Source organism: Amblyomma maculatum, chromosome 1 (genome assembly GCF_055883805.1).
Source record: "Amblyomma maculatum isolate TAMU_Amacu chromosome 1, ASM5588380v1, whole genome shotgun sequence".
NCBI classification, from domain to species: domain Eukaryota; kingdom Metazoa; phylum Arthropoda; class Arachnida; order Ixodida; family Ixodidae; genus Amblyomma; species Amblyomma maculatum.
In genome coordinates, this window is record NC_139344.1 from 481835327 (window position 1) to 481854209 (window position 18883).

Here is an 18883-nt window from a genome sequence, read left to right on the forward strand (position 1 = left end):
TTTGTTTCACGTTTAGTTTGCACAAATTTTTGCACACAAAGGTGCGAAAATGCGCAATTTTTTAATTAAAACCTTAGCATAAGCATGAAATGTCGCTTTTCCCTACGTGTTGGAGAGCAAAAAATGAATGAGAAGGGATGTTACCCTCCAGAACAATTTCCACGACGGAGCCAACGATCTCTCAGGGTGCGTAGCACGCGCGCATGTGTCGGCCGCAGTGGCAGAGGCACAGCAGGGGCTTACGCCATGACGACGCAACAGTGATGACATGCCAGTCAGATGCCTTTCACCCGTTGCATGGCCGGACTTGAGCTAAGGCGGCGACGCTCGAGTCCAGCCATAGCCGTTTATGACCTCAGAGATCACCGCGCGTGGCGATCTCAGAGGCCATGAGCTATTGGTGCTAGTTTTTGTCTCCACTGCTAGATGACGCGGCACGCGAATGCGCGTGCGATTTAAACACACTTCTGTGGCGGACGATTCGATTGGTTGAAAAATTGCGTTTCTTAAGTTTTTCCGGCTCCTTTACACGCTTTTTGCTGTTATAATGCAAAAGAAACTGCTTCGTTATAACCAATATAGCATCAAATTTTGAAAATTTTGTTTTGTCATACAGAAAGAATTTCCATAGAAATAAATCACAGACCAACCAAACTGATTTTAGTTCGTTTTATCCGATAATTCGCTATATTCATGTTCATTATAGCAAGGTCCGATTGTATATAGAAAGGAACGGTCTGTTTGGCTCTCTACTTGCAGCTGCATTGCTAAGCATAGTTGTAGCAGCATATACACGGGTCGATAAAGCTGTCACCGATGAGATGTAAAGACTTTGCATGCAGAAACACAACTGAAGGCTACACTGCCCCAGGAGTGCCTATATACAGTACAACCAAAGCCTTTTAGAATTGAGACTTTCGGTGCATAAGTCATCATTTATGGACATTCAGTATGCACAGCTCCTTTTTCAACGCTTGCAGAATTCAGTTCGTATTTGCGCTGTCCTAAGCGCAGAAGAGATTTAGTAACAAATCCGTAGAAGGCAATGAAGAGCCGGGATCGCTGCCTTGGTTGTTTCCAGATATATTTCACCCCCTTACTCCATGTGGCAAAGCCGTCGCGATAACTTACAGTTCCTGCATTTTTGCTGCTTCCCTGGTCCGCTTGTATGTAAGCAAATAATTATAGTTATCAAATGCAGGGGTGGAAGTAGGCTTGAGCATTTTAGAGGAACTCGGAGAGCCCGTTTAGAGCAGCTTTGGAGGAGCAAAAGGAGAGAGTCTGGAGCATTCAAATTATGTTTTGGAGCGTATTTCAAACGCTTTTATAATTGCAAGTTTTTGCTCCGGACACCCAAAAGTATCCAATTGTTCCTGCCATACAAGACTACTCAATTTGATTCCTTTCTATTTCATATTCAATGCTTTGCTAACTACACCCGCATCTCTGACACAAACAGTCCAAAACATGTACAATATTTAAAATAACGCAACTGACCTGCGAACAGTTTGGAAAGCACTAACAGCAAACGAAGGCTTGCTTGTACACTTCATAACTGAACCAAGTCTGACTACTTTCACATGGTATATTCAAACGTGCAGTCTACCAGAGGTGCAGCGATGGCGTAGCGGTAGAACAACCGCCTCGCATGCAAGAGGATCAGGGCTCAAATCCCGGTGCCACGCAATTCTCCACTGGATAAAAAAAAAAATCAGCATGTCGATGCAATTGCATAAACAGGTTTAGGGTGCGACCTGATGCCAATGAACACCTCCAGCAACACACTCCCTCACCAGAACAGGAGTTGGCTACCCTGGTGCCGTAATTGGCCTCAACCTCTCATAAATAGCTCCACAAAACCCCGGCGCTGAGTCACCAGCGGCTGCGGAACAATTGACCACGGCGGCGGTCAGACCTGTGACGCAGCAGGGGGTGCTAAGAATTTCTGGCTCCGCTGGACAGGCCGCCATTGGAAACTGACCCTGGCAACGCTTAATGCTAGAACCCTAGCTAGTGAAGCTAGTTTAGCAGTGCTGTTAGAGAAACTAGAGGGTATGAAATGAGATGTCATACGGCTTAGTGAGGTTAGGAGGCCAAATGAGACATATACTGTACTGAAGGATGGGTATGTGCTGTGTTATCGAGGTTTACCGGAGAGGCGAGAACTGAGAGTCTGTTTCTGTGTTAATAGGTATATAGCGGGCAATATAGATGAATTCCACAGTATTAATCAGAGGGTGGCAGGCATCGTAATTAGGCTTAATAAGCGGTATAAACTGAAGGTTGTACAGGCATGCAGTTATGATGACCAGGCAGTTGAAAGCTTCTAAGAAGATGTAGAATCGGCAATGCGAAAAGTAAAGGCACAGTATACTGTACTAATGGGCAACTTCAATGCTAAGGTAGGGAAAAAGCAGGCAGGAGACCAGGCAGTAGGAGACTATGGCATTGGCTTTAGGAATAGCAGGGCGGAGTTACTAGTTGTGTTTGCAGAGCGCAATAACTTAAGAATCATGGATACCTTCTTCAGCAAACGGAAGAACCGGAAATGGACCTGGAAAAGTCCTAACGGGGAGACTAACAATGAAATTGACTTCATACTGTGTTCAACTCTCACCATTATGCTAGACGTAGAGGTAATCGGAAAAGTGCGATGCAGTGACCACAGGAAAGTCCCGAATTAGCCTAAATCTGAAGAAGGAATGCAACAGATTAGTAAAAAAGAAACCTATCAACGAATTAGACGTGAGGGGGAGGGCAGAAGAGTTCAGGATCTCGCTACAGAATAGATATTAAGCTCTAACCGAGGATGGCGACATTACCCTAGAAGCAATGAACAGTAATTTCAGAGATATCATTACTGAGTGCGCTGGCAGTAGGATAGTTAGAGAGAATACAGGTAAGCTGTCTAAGGAGATGAAGGATTTGATTAAGAAACGCCAGTGTATGAAAGCTTCCAATCCAACAGACCAGATGGAATTGACCGAGATATCAAAACTGATCAATAAGCGCAAGGTGGCCAATATAAGGAAGTATAACATGGAGAAAATTGAGCATGCTGTAAAGAACGAGGGAAGCCTTAAAGTGGTAAAAAAGAAATTGGGCATAGGCAAAAACCAGATGTATGCGATAAGGGACAAGGCAGGCAATGTCATCACGAATATGCACAAGATAGTCAAAGTAGCCGAGGAGCTCTATACAGATCTCTACAGCAGCCAAAGTAGTCAAGACCATAATGAAATTGGCGGTAGAGAAAACCAGTCAGATGTACCATCAGTGATGAAGGACGAGGTCAAGAAAGCATTAGAAACTATCAAAAGGGGAAATCAGCTGGAGAGGATCAGATAACCACAGATTTGTTAAAGGACGGGGGGGGGGGGGGGGGGGATATTGTGCTAGAAAAACTGGCCACCCTGCATATGCAGTGCCTGGTGTCATCAACAGTACCGTAACCATGGAAGAACGCAAACATTATCCTCATTCATAAGAAAGGGGACTCTAGGGACCTTAAAAATTAGACCAATCAGCTTACTGTCTGTTACGTATAAGGTATTTACTAAGGTAATCACTAATAGAATCAGGACAACCTTAGACTGCAATCAAGCAAAGGATCAAGCAGGTTTTCGGAAACGGTACTCTACTATCGATCATATCCATACCATCAACCAGGTGATAGAAAAATGCTCGGCTTATAACCAGCCCTTATACATAGCATTCATTGATTACGAAAAAGCATTTGACTGAGTTGAAACCTCGGCAGTGATGCAGGCATTGCGAAATCAGGGAGTAGACGAGCCATACGTGAAAGTGCTGGAAGATATATATAGTGGCTGCACAGCAACCATAGTTCTGCATAAAGAAAGTAACGAAATTCCCATAAAGAAAGGTGTTAGGCAAGGAGACACAATCCCCTCAGTACTATTCACAGCTTGCTTAGAGCAAGTATTCAGAGACTTGGAATGGGAGCAGTTAGGGATAAGGGTAGATGGAGAATACCTCAGTAATCTGCAATTTGCTGATGACACTGCCTTGCTAAGTGACTCGGGGGATGAACTGCAAATAATGATTCATGACTTAGCAAAAGTAGAAAGGTAGGCTTAAAAATCAATATGCAGAAGACTAAGGTAATGTTCAACAGCCTCGGGAAGGAACAGCAGTTTACATTAGGTAGCGAAGCACTGGAAGTAGTAGGCGAATATGTAACCGCAGATCCGGACCATGAAAAGGAAACAAGAAGAATAAGATTGGGATGGAACACATTTGGCAAACACTCGCAGATTATGACTAGCAGCTTACCGGTATCACTCAAGAGGAAAGTATACAACAGTTGCATCTTTTCAGTACTCACCTATGGGGCTGAAACGTGAAGGTTAACCAAGAGGGTTCTACTTAAGACAACTCAGAGGGCTATGGAACGAAAAATGATAATGGTAACATTGAGATAGGAAGCGTGCAGAGTGGGTCAGAGAAATAACTCAAGTTACTGACATTCTAATGGAAATTGAGAAGAAATGGGCCATGGTCGCTTAGGGTAACAAACTGGATTCCAGTTAATTGGAGAAATATGGGAGAGGCCTTTGCCCTGCAGTGGGTATAGTCAGGCTGATGATGATGATGATGTAGTCTACCACTTCGATGTGCTCAAGCACGCGACTAGATTAAAGCTCACATCAATGAGCAGCACATTTCTGCTATCTTGTGCATGTCCTTTTTGATGCAACTCCTGTGCTGAAAAATTCTGCTGGTCAGTAGTAGTGCCTTCAGGAGAGATAGACGGCACTGGAGGATGGCCTTTTCCTCCTCCAGATTCTTTTGCTTCATAGCCATCTGCCAGTGGCTCCTCATGTTTCACCTGAGCGACCCTGACACTTCTTTAAACACACTGGCGATAGGCCCTGCATGGCTTTCCAACACTCTTGAGAACATGTCTAGTGAACGTCACTTTTGCGGCGTCACCCCCTTACACTTTAAATATGCCTTTGTCTGACATAGGCTTGACACACTTTTTATTTCACAAACTTGGCACTCAGTTGTTACTAACAGAGGCGCGATAATCAAGTACAGTAAACCCTCGTCGACACGAACTCTCATATCTCGAAAAAGCGGTTAAGTCGAAAATTTGTCACGCCGCGCCTTCACCTCTCATAGGTGCTATTTATTAGCTCCCATTTATCTCGAAGCATTTCTCTGGCATAATGCAGATATCTCGAAATTTTGACCAGAAGGACCGACGGCAAAGGTCATTACCGAAAGGTGATAGGGGCTCCGAGCGAGCGCTTTGTTCCTATACTAAGTGCCGTTTGCGGTCACGTTCGATGAGTGAATACAAAATTCCTGCAGACACAGCCTTCCGCCTTGGGAGCAGTCACGTGAGCGCCACTCGCACGCAGGAGCTGATGGGTCTTATTGGGCAGTTGGTTTAGCGTGGTTCGGTCAGCTGCCCTCCGCACGTGCATACCGGCAAGAGCGATTTTTTCTTTTGCGATGTTTATTGCGCCAGGGCATTTTGCATTTCAGAGATTTCGTCGTACTATGTGCACGAAGGGTTGACTGATTTTTGCTGTGTATGTGGTGTTCGCAACGCTTGCTCCACAACAAAGTTGAATGCAGCGGCGGCGACCAACTACTTATGTGACGCATTTAGCATCTCGAGGACGCTTTATCGGGCCAAATGCCAAAGCGAAGCAGGCAAGCATTACCCAGTCATCCTTCAAGAATAATAAAATTCAGTTTTTCCCGAGAATTCTCTTGCGTTTATAACAAATGCTCCCCTTGTGCAGAGGAGCGTCGAAGGGGGCGCGACGGGGGGCCGCCAAAGCATTTTCCCTCGTCGCTGTCGCACTCAGGTTCTGGGTTTTTAGAAAATTTCGTGTGTCACCCAGATGCAGCTCGCGAGGCAGCCAATCTCAGAAGGCTTTGGGCCACTCAATTTTAGTCCTGTTTTTTTTTTTTTTTTTGCGAGCGAAGTTTGTTTTCTTAGTCCGGTTTGAGCGAAGAACTTGCAGACGCTCACTCCGTCTGATCCGTGCATACATGAGCGCATCGATACAATTTAGTAAAAGCTTGGCAGGGCAGTAAAGGAGAATAAAAAGGCTAGTGGTGGCTAGATATTGTTAATTTTCGAAAGGAGCAGGAAAAAGTCACTGCCTGCAATGCAAGCCTGCATCGTAGTACAGCAGCACACCGCTGCGCTGCAACCTTTTTTTTTTGTTTTAACACGTTGCGGAGCAAAAAATTCATCAGTGTTGTTGTATTTCAAGCTGTGTAGTGTTAGGAACGGGATATAGCGTAACTGTACTCCCCTTGACCTAACGATGACGGGGCGCTTACAAAGCAGCGCTGAAACACACGCCTCTCTGTCGCAGAGTGCCGTCACTCTGTGCAGTGTGCACCAGCGGCAACAACAGGCGTTGGCGGCGATGGCGCGCGACGAATCGCCAGGGATTGTCGCCAGAAATTTTCGGCATTTTGCTCAACTCGAAACTCCGCTTATCTCGAGATTTTTCTCGGATTTCACAACTTCGAGTTAACGAGGATTTACTGTACCTGCTTGTTCTCGCAGCTGAACCCTTCTAACAACGAGAGTTGTCCTGTGTAGTCTGACAACTTTCCTAATGGCCCGACGTGACTGCTTCACTTACTTCTCTCACCACAGACAATTCAAAAGCCTTGGAGAAGCTGCTATGTTAAGTGCACTAAACATTTAATTTTGCAATTATTTCCCTCCAATCGCTGCGGCTAGTATTTAATTTAATTATATATTTGTTATGCTCTATGCTTTTCTAGTTTATGATTATATGTATTAAGCCCAGCACGAGGTGCATTATAATTCTGCTACTGTTGTGCTGCCTCTGTTTTGACTGTACGCGCATAAACGGAACTCGCAGCATGTCACCGTCCGTGTGCATCTCACGGTCACTTAATCAAATTACATCCAATCACATTTTTGGAAGAAGCAAAAATCTGTGTTCTGCTGAATGTGATGGCAGAAAATCGAGGGAGCTGAGTTGGAGCCGTTTTGGAGCAACATTGCGTTTTTGAGCAGGATAGAGCAGGAAAAGCAGTTTGGAGCAGAATGGAGCAAATGAAGATGCATTTCCACTCCTTCAAATGGTTCACCCTGATGCCTCAAAGCATCGCAAAAGAAGGCACTGCGTTTCTCCTCATAAAATCATGTTTCTGCGGGAACGAGCTCTTCGCATGTTGGCTCAACTTTTCTTCGATGCCTTGCCCATTTGCATCCTGGCGCAGCAGGAAAGCATGACGAGTTTTTCACATCGTGAGCGCTTGTTAGGACATGTCCAGTTTATGGCAAAACGTATTATATGACTTCAAATCGTGTTATGTGGAAACATATTAATCAGGAAAAAGATGGGAGATGTTGTACTGCCTGCGATTTTGAGCGTATGGAATGGGAACCGAGAATGTATCAACGAGGCAAGCTCAGGCCATACAAGTTCTCCCATTGGTGCACATTGTGAGTTGTATTTGAACAGTTTGCACCTGAGTTGGAAGTTTCCTTTTCATTTGACCCATTCAGAGTTGCTATTTATTAGTGGGATCGACAAATGGCGCACAGCGCATCAATGCGTTGGCTGCGCTCGTGGGTCACAAATTGAACCACAGCGTTATTCCAGAGTGTAGATGGTTTATAATGCTTAAAAAGGTCAAACCTCCTGGCTTCACCTTTGTAAACAGAATTTGGGACGTCACTCTGCAGTGGCAGCCACGTTGACGGATGGCATCCTATCGCCAGTTTTTCCATCTGGACTACATTTTGCAGCAGGCACAAAAACAAGGCTTGCAAGTGGGCAAAACTATGGTACACACGCAACCCTGCGGTGTTCATTTTCATCACGTAAACAAACTGCAAGGTCATAATATGAGAAATGCAGATGACAGCAGCAAAAGCCTTTTGGCAGCAATTTTGAGTCCACCGCGGTGGTTTGCAGCGTGGCAGTGCTAAGAGCGCCACAGAGGAAGTGGCACACAAAGAGGTGCTCTTCCAGCCCACCATTATCACACGTCATTAGAGGAACATTGAAAGCATAGCCTTGCTTCGGCTTAAGTGGCAAAGGCTCAGCAGTGCGCTATGCCACAACCGAGAAATCTGCCATCACTCTCCCAGTGAGGGGACAATCTTGGCAGCATTACAATTGATGCTTTTGACAAAATTATTACATGACAAACACATTTTATGATGCTTTTGACAACCTTTGGGGCATTTTCTTACACAACATAACAATGTCATGCAAAGAAATGCTCCGAAGGATGCATGACAAAATCCACTACTATTTACCTATATATGATCCCCTTTTCTTCTCTCTTGAGAAAACTTTACTGAGAATAAGGATGGAGGATTGAGGCAAGATTAAAATGAATGTCTGGGTCTTACTCAAAAATCATGCAAGCCGTTTGGTTCATACAAAATCTACATGCAGTACATCTGCTTCTTTCCATGTTTGTTTTTGCCTGAACTGATATACAAAGCTACCATTGAAAAATATCTTACTTGGCTCGAAACCAATTCTTACCATCCATATTTGCTACACGAGTAAAAATTGAGAATTTGCATACCCCCAATAAAACCGAGTGCATTCATTCATAAAGAAAATTTTTTAAAATTTGGGTATGTTACACACCTGCATATCAACAGGCAAAAAAATGCTTGGGGCCTTTATAAGACTTTCTCAAATGAGAGCCTTCTCTCACTTTACTTCCTACTTAAGCTGAATGTACAGTTTATTTCTGCAGCCCAAATGTTACAACCAGAGCATGGTACAGAAGAAAAGCTGATGGTCAACAATCACTAAAGACTGGACTAAGTCACAGCGTGGTAACAAGCAAGTAGCTTTAGTTCAAGTCAGACAGATCACAAAAGAAAAAGAATGCACTGCAATGCCACCTCCTCTCACTAGATATGCGTAAAGCAACACGAGGCCCAGTGAGTGTCCTTTGTAAAGCCAGTGTACTGGCACGCAAGCCGAGACGGGCATCACATTCATGCAAGAAGCAAAAGAACCAAAAGGCAGACAGAACAATGGCAGCAGGCCCAAACAGCAGACAAAGGCATTCCACCCCCAATTTCCCCTCGGCAAGTGGCTGCTGTGATATGAAGCCAACTGAAATCATCCTGCCACGCCAGCCTAAAAAGAAAGAAAAAAAGAAGGCTGAAAATGCCTCCCACGGGGACTGAGCCTTGTTGCCTACGCCATCAGTCATATGCCGTGCACTCTTTCGTCCATGCATGAGCTCATGCATGCCTTCCTCAAAGCAGATAAATTTTTCTGCGGGTAGAGTCTTGTTCAGAGTCCTCAAGGCAAGGGCTTTTCATTCCAGCACTAAAGGGCCTGGAGGTGCAAGGAAGATGAGTTCTTATCACCGCAGCAGAGAAGCAAGCTGCTTCAAGTGTGCCGTGAATGCTCTGCTAAACACTCCATTCAAGCAACAGTCAATCTATAAAAAGTGAGGCCTCTGGCCTAAAGGCTTTTGACGAGGGGTGCAGACGAGACCATCGGTTGTCTTGTCTCCACGTTACATGCCCTGTTCATGATCACTTCTTTGTAAGTAAGCAATGCCGATACTAATTGAACAAGTAAACTCTGTTTATCTTCATCGTCCTTTTGTGATATACTTTGATTTCAACTAGAATGTCAGCAACTCGCATTTATTCCCTGGCCTCCTCTGTGTGCTTCCATCTCTTAAGGGGAGGATGTGGGGCTAAAATTTTCATTAAAAAAGAAGTTCCAGATTTTCTTGTTTTGGATTGCGCATATATTAAACATTTGGTCAATTTTTTTGTTGTCATCGGTACACTAGAAAAATTAAAATTTTTTTGCCGCGAGATTGTGTGAACTCACCACCGAAAGCCCCTGTAACAAGATGCAGCCGCATAGCGGGAAAGAGAACGCGGATTGCATCGCTAAGTTAGAATGCTTGTTTTTTTGTTCTCTCTAGCCAAAATGGACATGCTATCGAGTACAGCAGACAGCTGAAAAACAAAGAAAAGGCAAATTTTGGGTTGTGGCAACAGAGGATTGGCTGCTTAACCCAAATACAAGCTCGCATGGACTAAACCAGAGCACATAATCTTCAATCGCTGCTTTTGCACCACCAGTGTTTGACAAGATGAAGACAGAATATGAAGCCCGAGGCCCGCCCAGCAAGCAACCAAGGAAAGCATTTCTCGAATGCAGACAAGGGCGCTGGACAGCTGTAAAGCTGAAAAATAAGACAACTCAAAGCAATCCCCACAGAGCAGTGTCATACTGAAAAGGACGGCCCAACGTACGCACTAGGCCACTGTGAGTTATAAATTTAGGCCATAAATTTGAATAGCATGTTCTGAAATCTCAACTCATTTTCCTCAGTTCCATTTTTTGCAAGATATTTTGCAAGAGTACATACGACCATTATGAAAACTACCATTTCCAAACTCTTTCACCAAGAGCTGCTATCCAGGTGGTGACTGGACTAAATTTTTATTGGGAACAAGTTAAGCTACTTTTTGGATTCCCAATTATTCTCTAAAATAAAAAGGTATCAAATATGCAATATATAATGAGACCAGAAAAACTGAAGATCGTCTTAAACTCATTATAAGTTAAAGGCGCCAAAACAACATGCTCACACACAAGAAAAGAAGAACAGGACAGAGCGCCACTCAACTGATTTATTATGCAGGAAAAAGTACATATTGTGACATATATGCCCTGCATCGCTGGACGTAAAAGAAGACAATGATCAGAAGCAGACACAGAAGACGACAAAGTGGCAGCAACGTTTAGTGCTATAAGAAGGTTAACGCTGCTGTGATTCTGTGCTTTGCGTGCTGCGTCATCCTGGACTAACCTTCGTGCACTAACCTTGCCACGTAACATTTTGGTGGAGGTGATCAAAGATCCCCGTGTGCACACATAAATCCATTTGAGCAGCCGAAAGCTGGATTTGCGCAGCGGCCGCCACCTACCTGGGATCACAACGTCGACAACGGCCACTATGACCACTGAGGCAGCTCCTACCACCGCAACAACATCGGCGCAACCACTCGTCCTCACAAAAATCCGCCACCCGCCCATCTTCAATGGCGAAGACAAGACAGATGTTGACGACTGGCTGGATGAATACGAGCGATGCAGCCGGAACAATCATTGGGACGCGACCATCATGCTGGCCAATCTGATATTCTATTTGGCGGGAACCGCTCGCACATGGTTTCAAAAACACGAGCACGAGCTGGTGACCTGGGAAATTTGCAAGCAAAAGCTTCACATCTTGTTCGGAAAGCCCATTGGACGGGCTCTCGCAGCCAAAACCGAACTTTCGTCTCGCGTCCAATCCACCACGGAATCCTACCTGGCCTACATTCAAGACGTGCTCGCGTTGTGTCGCAAGGCGAACAGCTCCATGCTGGAAAGTGAAAAGGTAGGGCACATCCTCAAGGGCATCGCAGATGACGCGTTCAACATCCTCTTCTGCATGGATTGCTCTACGGTCGAGTCGGTGCTTCAAGTTTGCCGAAGATTCGAGCAGGCTAACAACGACGCCTGGTACATCGCTTTGAGCGCCTTCCGAACACGGCAGCCACATCATCATGCGATGATCTGGCTCCTCTGCAACAGCCTTCTCAGTCCGCAACAATGACTCGGATTGTCAGGCGAGAACTCGAGGCATTAGCTCCTGCACCATTCCCGTCTCCAGTGCCCGACACCGTGGCCATGATACAGGCTGTTGTCTGACAGGAACTTGCCAACGTCGGTCTTTCCTCCAACCCCGTACCGCCCTCGTCACCATCGCATCCTGTTCCTGTAGTGGCTGCTGCAACCACTAGCCAAGCTCCCCCACGTCGCTACGTTAAACGCAATCCTGCAGAGTGGCGCACCTCAGATGACAGGCCAATTTGTTTTATTTGCTGTCGAGCCGGCCACACTTCCCGTTATTGCCGCAGTCGCACCTTCCCCACCCCTCGTTCCTATTACAACGCTGACCATCGGTACTACTACGGACCTCGACGCTTCCCTGCCCAACCTGAACAGCTCCGCCCCGCATATGATGGACCTGGACAATTCCCTGCTCACCCAGATGAACCTCATACCGAAGCCGTCTCAAGTGTCCGTCACCCCAGCCGATCTCCATCTCCACGGTCTCGTCGATCTCGTTCACCGCTACCTCGTAGCAACTCCTCCCCATCATACGTCGGCGCACACTCGGGAAACTAGCGAGTGTAGCGCCCGGGAGCGCGCTGCATTACGGACACGGACTGTCCACTCGGAACTGACCCTCGCACCCAGACGTAACATCATTGACATTTTTGTGGACGGAGTCTCAGTTTCTGCCCTTATTGACACTGGCGCCCACATTTCCGTCCTCAGTTCCTCGCTCAGTTCCTCAGTTCAACAGCTGCACGACGCACCCACGGCGGGTCATCTTGGCGTATCTCGTACGTACGATAGCGTCCGCCGCCGCTTCTTTTGGCCAGGTCTCTATCGCTCTGTTCATCGTTACGTTGCTTCTTGTGACTGGTGTCAGCGACGGAAGAAGCCCTCGGCTATGCCTGCTGGATCCCTGCAGCCGATCGACATCCCAGTAGACCCGTTTTCCCGAGTTGGCCTTGACCTCCTCCGGCCTTTCCCACTTTCTGCGTCGGGGAATAAATGGATTGCAGTGGCCACGGATTATACTACGCGCTACACTGTCACCCGAGCGATACCCACCAGCTGTGCAACTGATGTGGCTGCGTTTTCTTCTCCATGACGTCATCCTGCTCCATGGTGCTCCACGCCAGCTGCTCACTGACCGTGGCCGTTGCTTTCTTGGGCGAGTAGTCAATGAAATTCTTCGGTACTGCTAAATTAAGCACTATTTTACCACCGCTTACCATCCACAAACGAACGGCCTCACCGAACGCCTCAACCGCACGCTCACGGACATGCTGTCTATGTATGTCTCGGATGATCACCGCGACTGGGATATTAATTTGCCGTTTGTAACGTTCGCGTACAATTTCTCTCGTCACGACACAATGGGCTACTCACCGTTTTATCTTCTGTACGGCCGGGACCCTCCCCTTCCTTTTGACAGCGTATTGCCTCCCACCGCTAACGCCAGTTGCTACGTTCGTGACGCCATCTCCCGAGCTGACGCAGCCCGTGTTATTGCTCGCCGACGACTGGCCTCCTCCCAAAATTCTCAAAAACGGCATCATGATTCTCGCCACCGGGATGTCCACTACTCTCCGGGCTCTCTCGTCTTGCTCTGGACTCCCGCTCGTAAAGTTGGGCTGTGTGAGAAGCTTTTGCCCTGCTACGCAGGACCCTACCGTGTTTTACGGCCAGTCACTCCTGTGACATACGAAGTCGCCCCTGTACAAACTTGCCGCGTAACAATACATATCACTGCCGGCACATGCGCAAGGAACACATCATCATCATCACCAGCCTGACTATACCCACTGCAGGGCGAAGGCCTCTCCCATATTTCTCCACTTAACCCGGTTCTGTGCTAGCTGCATCCACTTGACCCCTGCGAACTTCTTAACCTCATCCGCCCCCCTAACTTTCTTCCGCCCCCTGCTACGCTTTCCTTCTCTTGGAATCCAGTTTGTTACCCTAAGCGACCATCGGTTATCCTCTCTTCGCCCTACATGTCCTGCCCATGCTCATTTCTTCTTAATTTCCACTAGAATGTCGGTAACTTGAGTTATTTCTCTGACCCACTCTGCACGCTTCCTATCCTATCGCAAGAAACACATTCAGCATCATGTCATATAAGATAAGCTATGTTCAAGAAACGCTTTCTCTGCATTGTACAGATTGTGTGTCAGTGACACGTCGATCAATGTGTTCCTTGCGCATGTGCCGGCAGTGATATATATGTACTTTTTCCTGCACAATAAATCAGTTGTGAGTGGCGCTCTGTCCCGTTCTTTTTTTTTTGTGTGAGTACGTGTTGTTTTGGCGCCTTTTAACTTATAATGAATAGACACCAACTAGCCCAACAAGAAGTTCTCTTGAGCTACTCGTCTTAAACTGCTCACATTTTTATAAAAACGTCGTACGGAGCCCAAAATTGGCCTTATCCTGCACAGTAAGCTTCCTAGAAGCTATCCGAGCACAAACGATCAGTACAACTTCATTAAGCTGACACAATTACTCATTATGACAGCTGAGAGTTACTTATGCTAAGATGATGAATAACACAAGAAAGATACGCCATCCCTGAAAATATCAAAATTGGTGCAACAGTTCAGAAGTGGACTCTTTAGCCACACATCCCCCCTTAATGTTACACCTATCCCCTTCCTTTCTATAGCCCATTGAGTAGCCCACAATTTTGCTTCCACCCATTCTTTGTTTGTCACTGGATTGTGCCTTGTAATGAATTCCATGCAGAAAAACGCTGCTTTCAGTGCCCCCCAAGCAATGCAACTAAAGCAAGACGATGGAAACACCGTGAAAAATTACCGCTCGGCTGGGGTCCCTGAAGTCGATCTTGAGCTGCCCCATGGCGCGGATGATGGCCAGCAGGCTCTGGATGGTGTTGCTGTGTACCACGGGCCGGTAGAGCTTGCACTCGTCCGACGTGTAGCCAGACTCATGGATTATCCTGCACAGGACATACCTCAATTTACATCCCAAAGAACGCCAAGCAATGCTTGACACACAGTCAGTCAGAGGCCTTCAGAATAAAAAGGGGAGTCTTGCTTGTTCGGGATCAGTCACTACGATGGCTTCCACAAGTCTCCTCGAGACGAGGGCCATGACTCACCACTACAATGATATGATATGGCCGATATGACATGAGATATGATTGGAGACAAAATAGGACACAAAGCATGAAGGGTTGCTTGGAGAAGGCAACAAGAACACCAAAATAGAGTTCCGCTTCCCCAGCATTTCCATAAGCAAGCCCTTACTTCAAACAACTACCTCAGCTCCCATGTGCTACACCAACCTTCGGGGGAAATTGTGAGGCAACACAAACAAATCCAGACTATCTTTTGTTTCTTTCAGCATGGCAGGCTTGAGCCAATGGCTGTGCTAAGCAGCAGGTCCGTATGCCTAGGGAGACACTTTTCGTACTGAGCCTGCTTGTCACAAAAGGCATCGTTTGCCACACACCAGCTAGGCACTTTTCAAGTACATAGTATGCCTTCCAACATGTAAAAAATGGCACCTCTCTTTGCACTATAATAGGAGCAGAATTCACTGACAGTCCAAGCAATTTTCACACTCACAGTTGCACGATTTTCACTCGATGCCGAAGCCAAGCGGGGCAAAATTATACATGAGCAAATGTCATACAAGCACAGAATGCACACATTATTCTTACCTTACCTGACGTCTGCCTGTGTGTGAACAGGTCCCCACATAATAATGCATGCAAGCCACTGATGCGTAAACGTTTGCGATGTTAATGATCACTCAAATGAGGCCTGCATAGCTGGGGCTTCAAACTGGAGATGATACCACTGCCTCCCACCATGCCAAGTGAAGCAGTTATCTACTGGTGTGGGTTACGAATATTGCCAAGCCTATGTGTTCTCTCAGCAATCAATCATAATTGTACTTTTCTATGCAATAAATGCTTCACAACACCAAAGAAGACAGTGCGAGAGAGCTGGGGCAGAAAAGAATGAGAAAGCACTACGAAAACTGTAAACTGACGACCACTGCCTGTTGCTGATTTGGTTTGGTTTATGGGGCTATGCCAGCCAACCTGAACAGCAATGGATCAAGAATTATATGCCCACATCCACTGCAATGCATGTGCAAATGTACAATCAACCTGCCCACTACAAAAAGAGAGAGACTAACAAGGTACTTGCAGCCTTCAGGTCTCAACACTAGTGCTGTGAGAGAGGTAAAGCCACGCCAGCACATCCTGACTGGATGAGCACCCAATAAACAAATTTCTCATTTGAGTGCTCATTCCAGCAAGAAACACTGTCAAAAGGAAGTGCAATAAATACTTAAGCGCATAACCACCCCAAGCAAAAGAAGCACAGCACACACTCAGAACCAAAGCATTTACTGAGGCTCTATTTCTTGAAACCTAGAATTACGACAGCGTCCATTTTTGTGCTCAGTTTGCCATTGCAAGCACACCTTCTCCACTAGAGAAGCAGGTTACACCTGCTAGGAAACCAACCCATGCGAGCTGCCCATTCTAAACTTGTACTGTACGCAGTCCATGTGGTCAGATCGCAACACATTTTAAAGGGAAAACAGCACTGCATCAATTTACAATACTTTCTAATTATGGTGAACAACTTCAGCAGCACTGAGAATGCAACAAGAGCGCCAGGGTTGGAAGCAGGCTCGAGCATTTTGGAGCAGCTCACGAAGCAGTCACAATGGCATTTTAGAGCATGTTTCTACCATGAAACGCCCTTGATAACTTCAGTTTTCCATTCCTGACATATAAAATCCCTCTTTTATTCCCTTTTATGCAATGCTGAGTGCTTCTGCAGACGCTTCTGGTATGACAACTGGCTAAAACATGTCATGATGTTTAAAACAACAGGCTGACCTAAGCAACGATTCGGAACAGACTTAGAGCAAATTGAATGCTTGCTCATGTGCTTCATAACCAAACGCCAAGTTTGATCTAAAGCTTTTGCCTATTTTGACTTGATAGATTCAAAAGTGAAGTCTACCATCTCGATGCGCTCAAGCAGAGCTACTAGTATGGGCATTTGCATCAATGAGCCCATTTCCGTTATCTTGTGCATGTTCTTTCATCCTACGTCTATGCTGGTAAATTCCTCAGCACTGACCAGTACTGCCTTCAGGGAGGATGGATGATACTAAAGGGTAGCCTTTTTCTCCTTCAGCTTCTTTACCTAAATGTCCCCTGCCAGTAGCTCCTCATTTTTTTTTTTTTTTTTTTTGCTTAAGCAGTGTGGCCATCGAACATTCTCGGGAAGTTCTCAGTGAGTGGCACCTTAAGCACCCTACAACGCTTCAAGTATGCTTTTGTCTGACATAAGCCTGACATCATTGACAAAGATGCTCGATGGTGAAGCTCGTGCTTGTTTTTAAAGCATTATAAAACTTTTTGCTATCTAACAAGTTTCCTACCATGCTAACGTGGTAGTCAGTGCTACCTCCTTCACTTGCTGCTCCCTCTTTACCGGTGATGCACATGCACAGTGCATTTTTTTTTCTTTTCACAATTGCCTCCAATCGCTTGTGGGTCATATTAAATTTACTCGCAAAAAATATTTTAAATTATGCTTCACACTACCCTAGCTTGCGAAAACATTGTTGTATTGAGCCCAGTGTAAGAGATGTTATACCTCAGCTACAGGTGCACTACTACTGTTCCTACGTTAAGCTAAATTTGATAGTAAAGAGTTGCAGCAATCAGTTTAGAGCAGTTTTGGAGCAATATCGTGCCTGGGAGCAGGATAGAACAGGGAAAGCAGAATGGAGCAATTGGAGCAGCACTTCCACCCCTGAAAATCTTTAATAAGTAATTTCAAGGGGTGAGCTTGATACATGTTCAGGTAACCCAGCTTACTGAACTTATGGCGGCAGGCTTTTTTCTTTTTTTTAACTAACGCCGGCTGCTTTCAAAGCTCAAATGCCACATAAGTGCATCTCGCACATGCCTGTAACTGACTGAAGCTATTTTATTACACACGTCAGAAGGCTGCAGACTTGGGATAAATGCATTCAAATGCGTAGTGCCGGCACTCTCTTCAGTGAAACACCCCCACTAAACCTGTGGGCCCATCAGGAGACGTGCAGCCCAGCGTTTGTCAGGTGGTGTATGGCTTTCCTTATCACTACGGGTGTCACATGTGCTTTGGCTCCATCGTCAAATTGACAATCATACTTTTGTTTATAGTGTCATTTTTCTTATCTACCTATCATTTCTTTTGGGAATTTGCTGTCACTTTAGGTAAGAAATGGCACGTACACCAAAACCATGGGAACTGCATCCAGGCACAGCGCAGGCAGTAGAATGCAAACATCTGGATGCTCCTATAGCCTCTCACAGTAGAGAATCCCAGTCAAGTTAGCATTCTTACAGAGCTTACTGCCATGACATTGCAGTACCATGCAACGTTACTAGAACAAACTTGGTTTCACAGCTCCCCATACCGCCCACCGTAGGAGTGTGTCCCAAGTGTCCGTGAGAACTAGCGGCGCTGCAGTCAACTCTTGCTCCTTGCCGGGCATGTCGTATGCTACACGCGGCGCGAAAGCATGGAGCGGCCAGCACACACGTAGCTTTTGCGTGCTGCCGTTGCACTGTAGGTGGCTGCAGTATAACTATAACTACATTACGACAGCTTTGGCTTCGAAGCGACACATTACCTTGGAGAACGCGTTTATGTTGTGCGAAATTCACTTGTTAGTGCTATGAAACAAGTGTGACAGCGCCGTCGGCTTGCTCCCAAGCACTGTTTACTTGCATTACTCCCTGGCCTGTGTTTTGTAGTATGTTCTTTCAAGGCATAGATCCTGTCATGCAAATAAATTAGTCAAATTTTCAGTGTATTAGAGCACTCTAACCTTAGAAGGTAACGCAGTGGGTGTCACATTTACTACTGCCCAGCGCAGATTGCCTCAATTAAACGCAGAAATCTGCAAGCCTGGGCAGCCTGTTTATGCAGTGCATGAAGTCTGGCTACTCGCGTCAGACGATATAGCGAACACAGATTACGAATAAATGGCATCCGTCGACGCCAAATTAGAAGCGCTTCTCTTAATGTCTCACTTTCGAGGTATGGCATGGAACATAGCTCCGGATATTGGCACTCTCACAACCCCGTATAGATATATATATATATATATATATAACAATGTAAAAGAAAAAGAAATTATTCCTTTGGAGTCTGAAACAACGTCAGATGTGAAGAGTTATTCAATGA

General features: G+C 45.9%; 1 protein-coding gene across 1 annotated transcript in view; it reads right to left on the reverse strand.

The window, feature by feature from the left end:
• Nucleotides 1-18883, reverse strand: part of Galphai (G protein alpha i subunit) — a 134686-nt gene that overhangs the window by 91746 nt on the left and 24057 nt on the right. The window contains exon 3 of the mRNA XM_084607549.1: nt 14463-14604. Within this exon, the coding sequence (XP_084463675.1) occupies nt 14463-14604 (142 nt within the window). The remainder of the gene's footprint in view (nt 1-14462; nt 14605-18883) is intronic.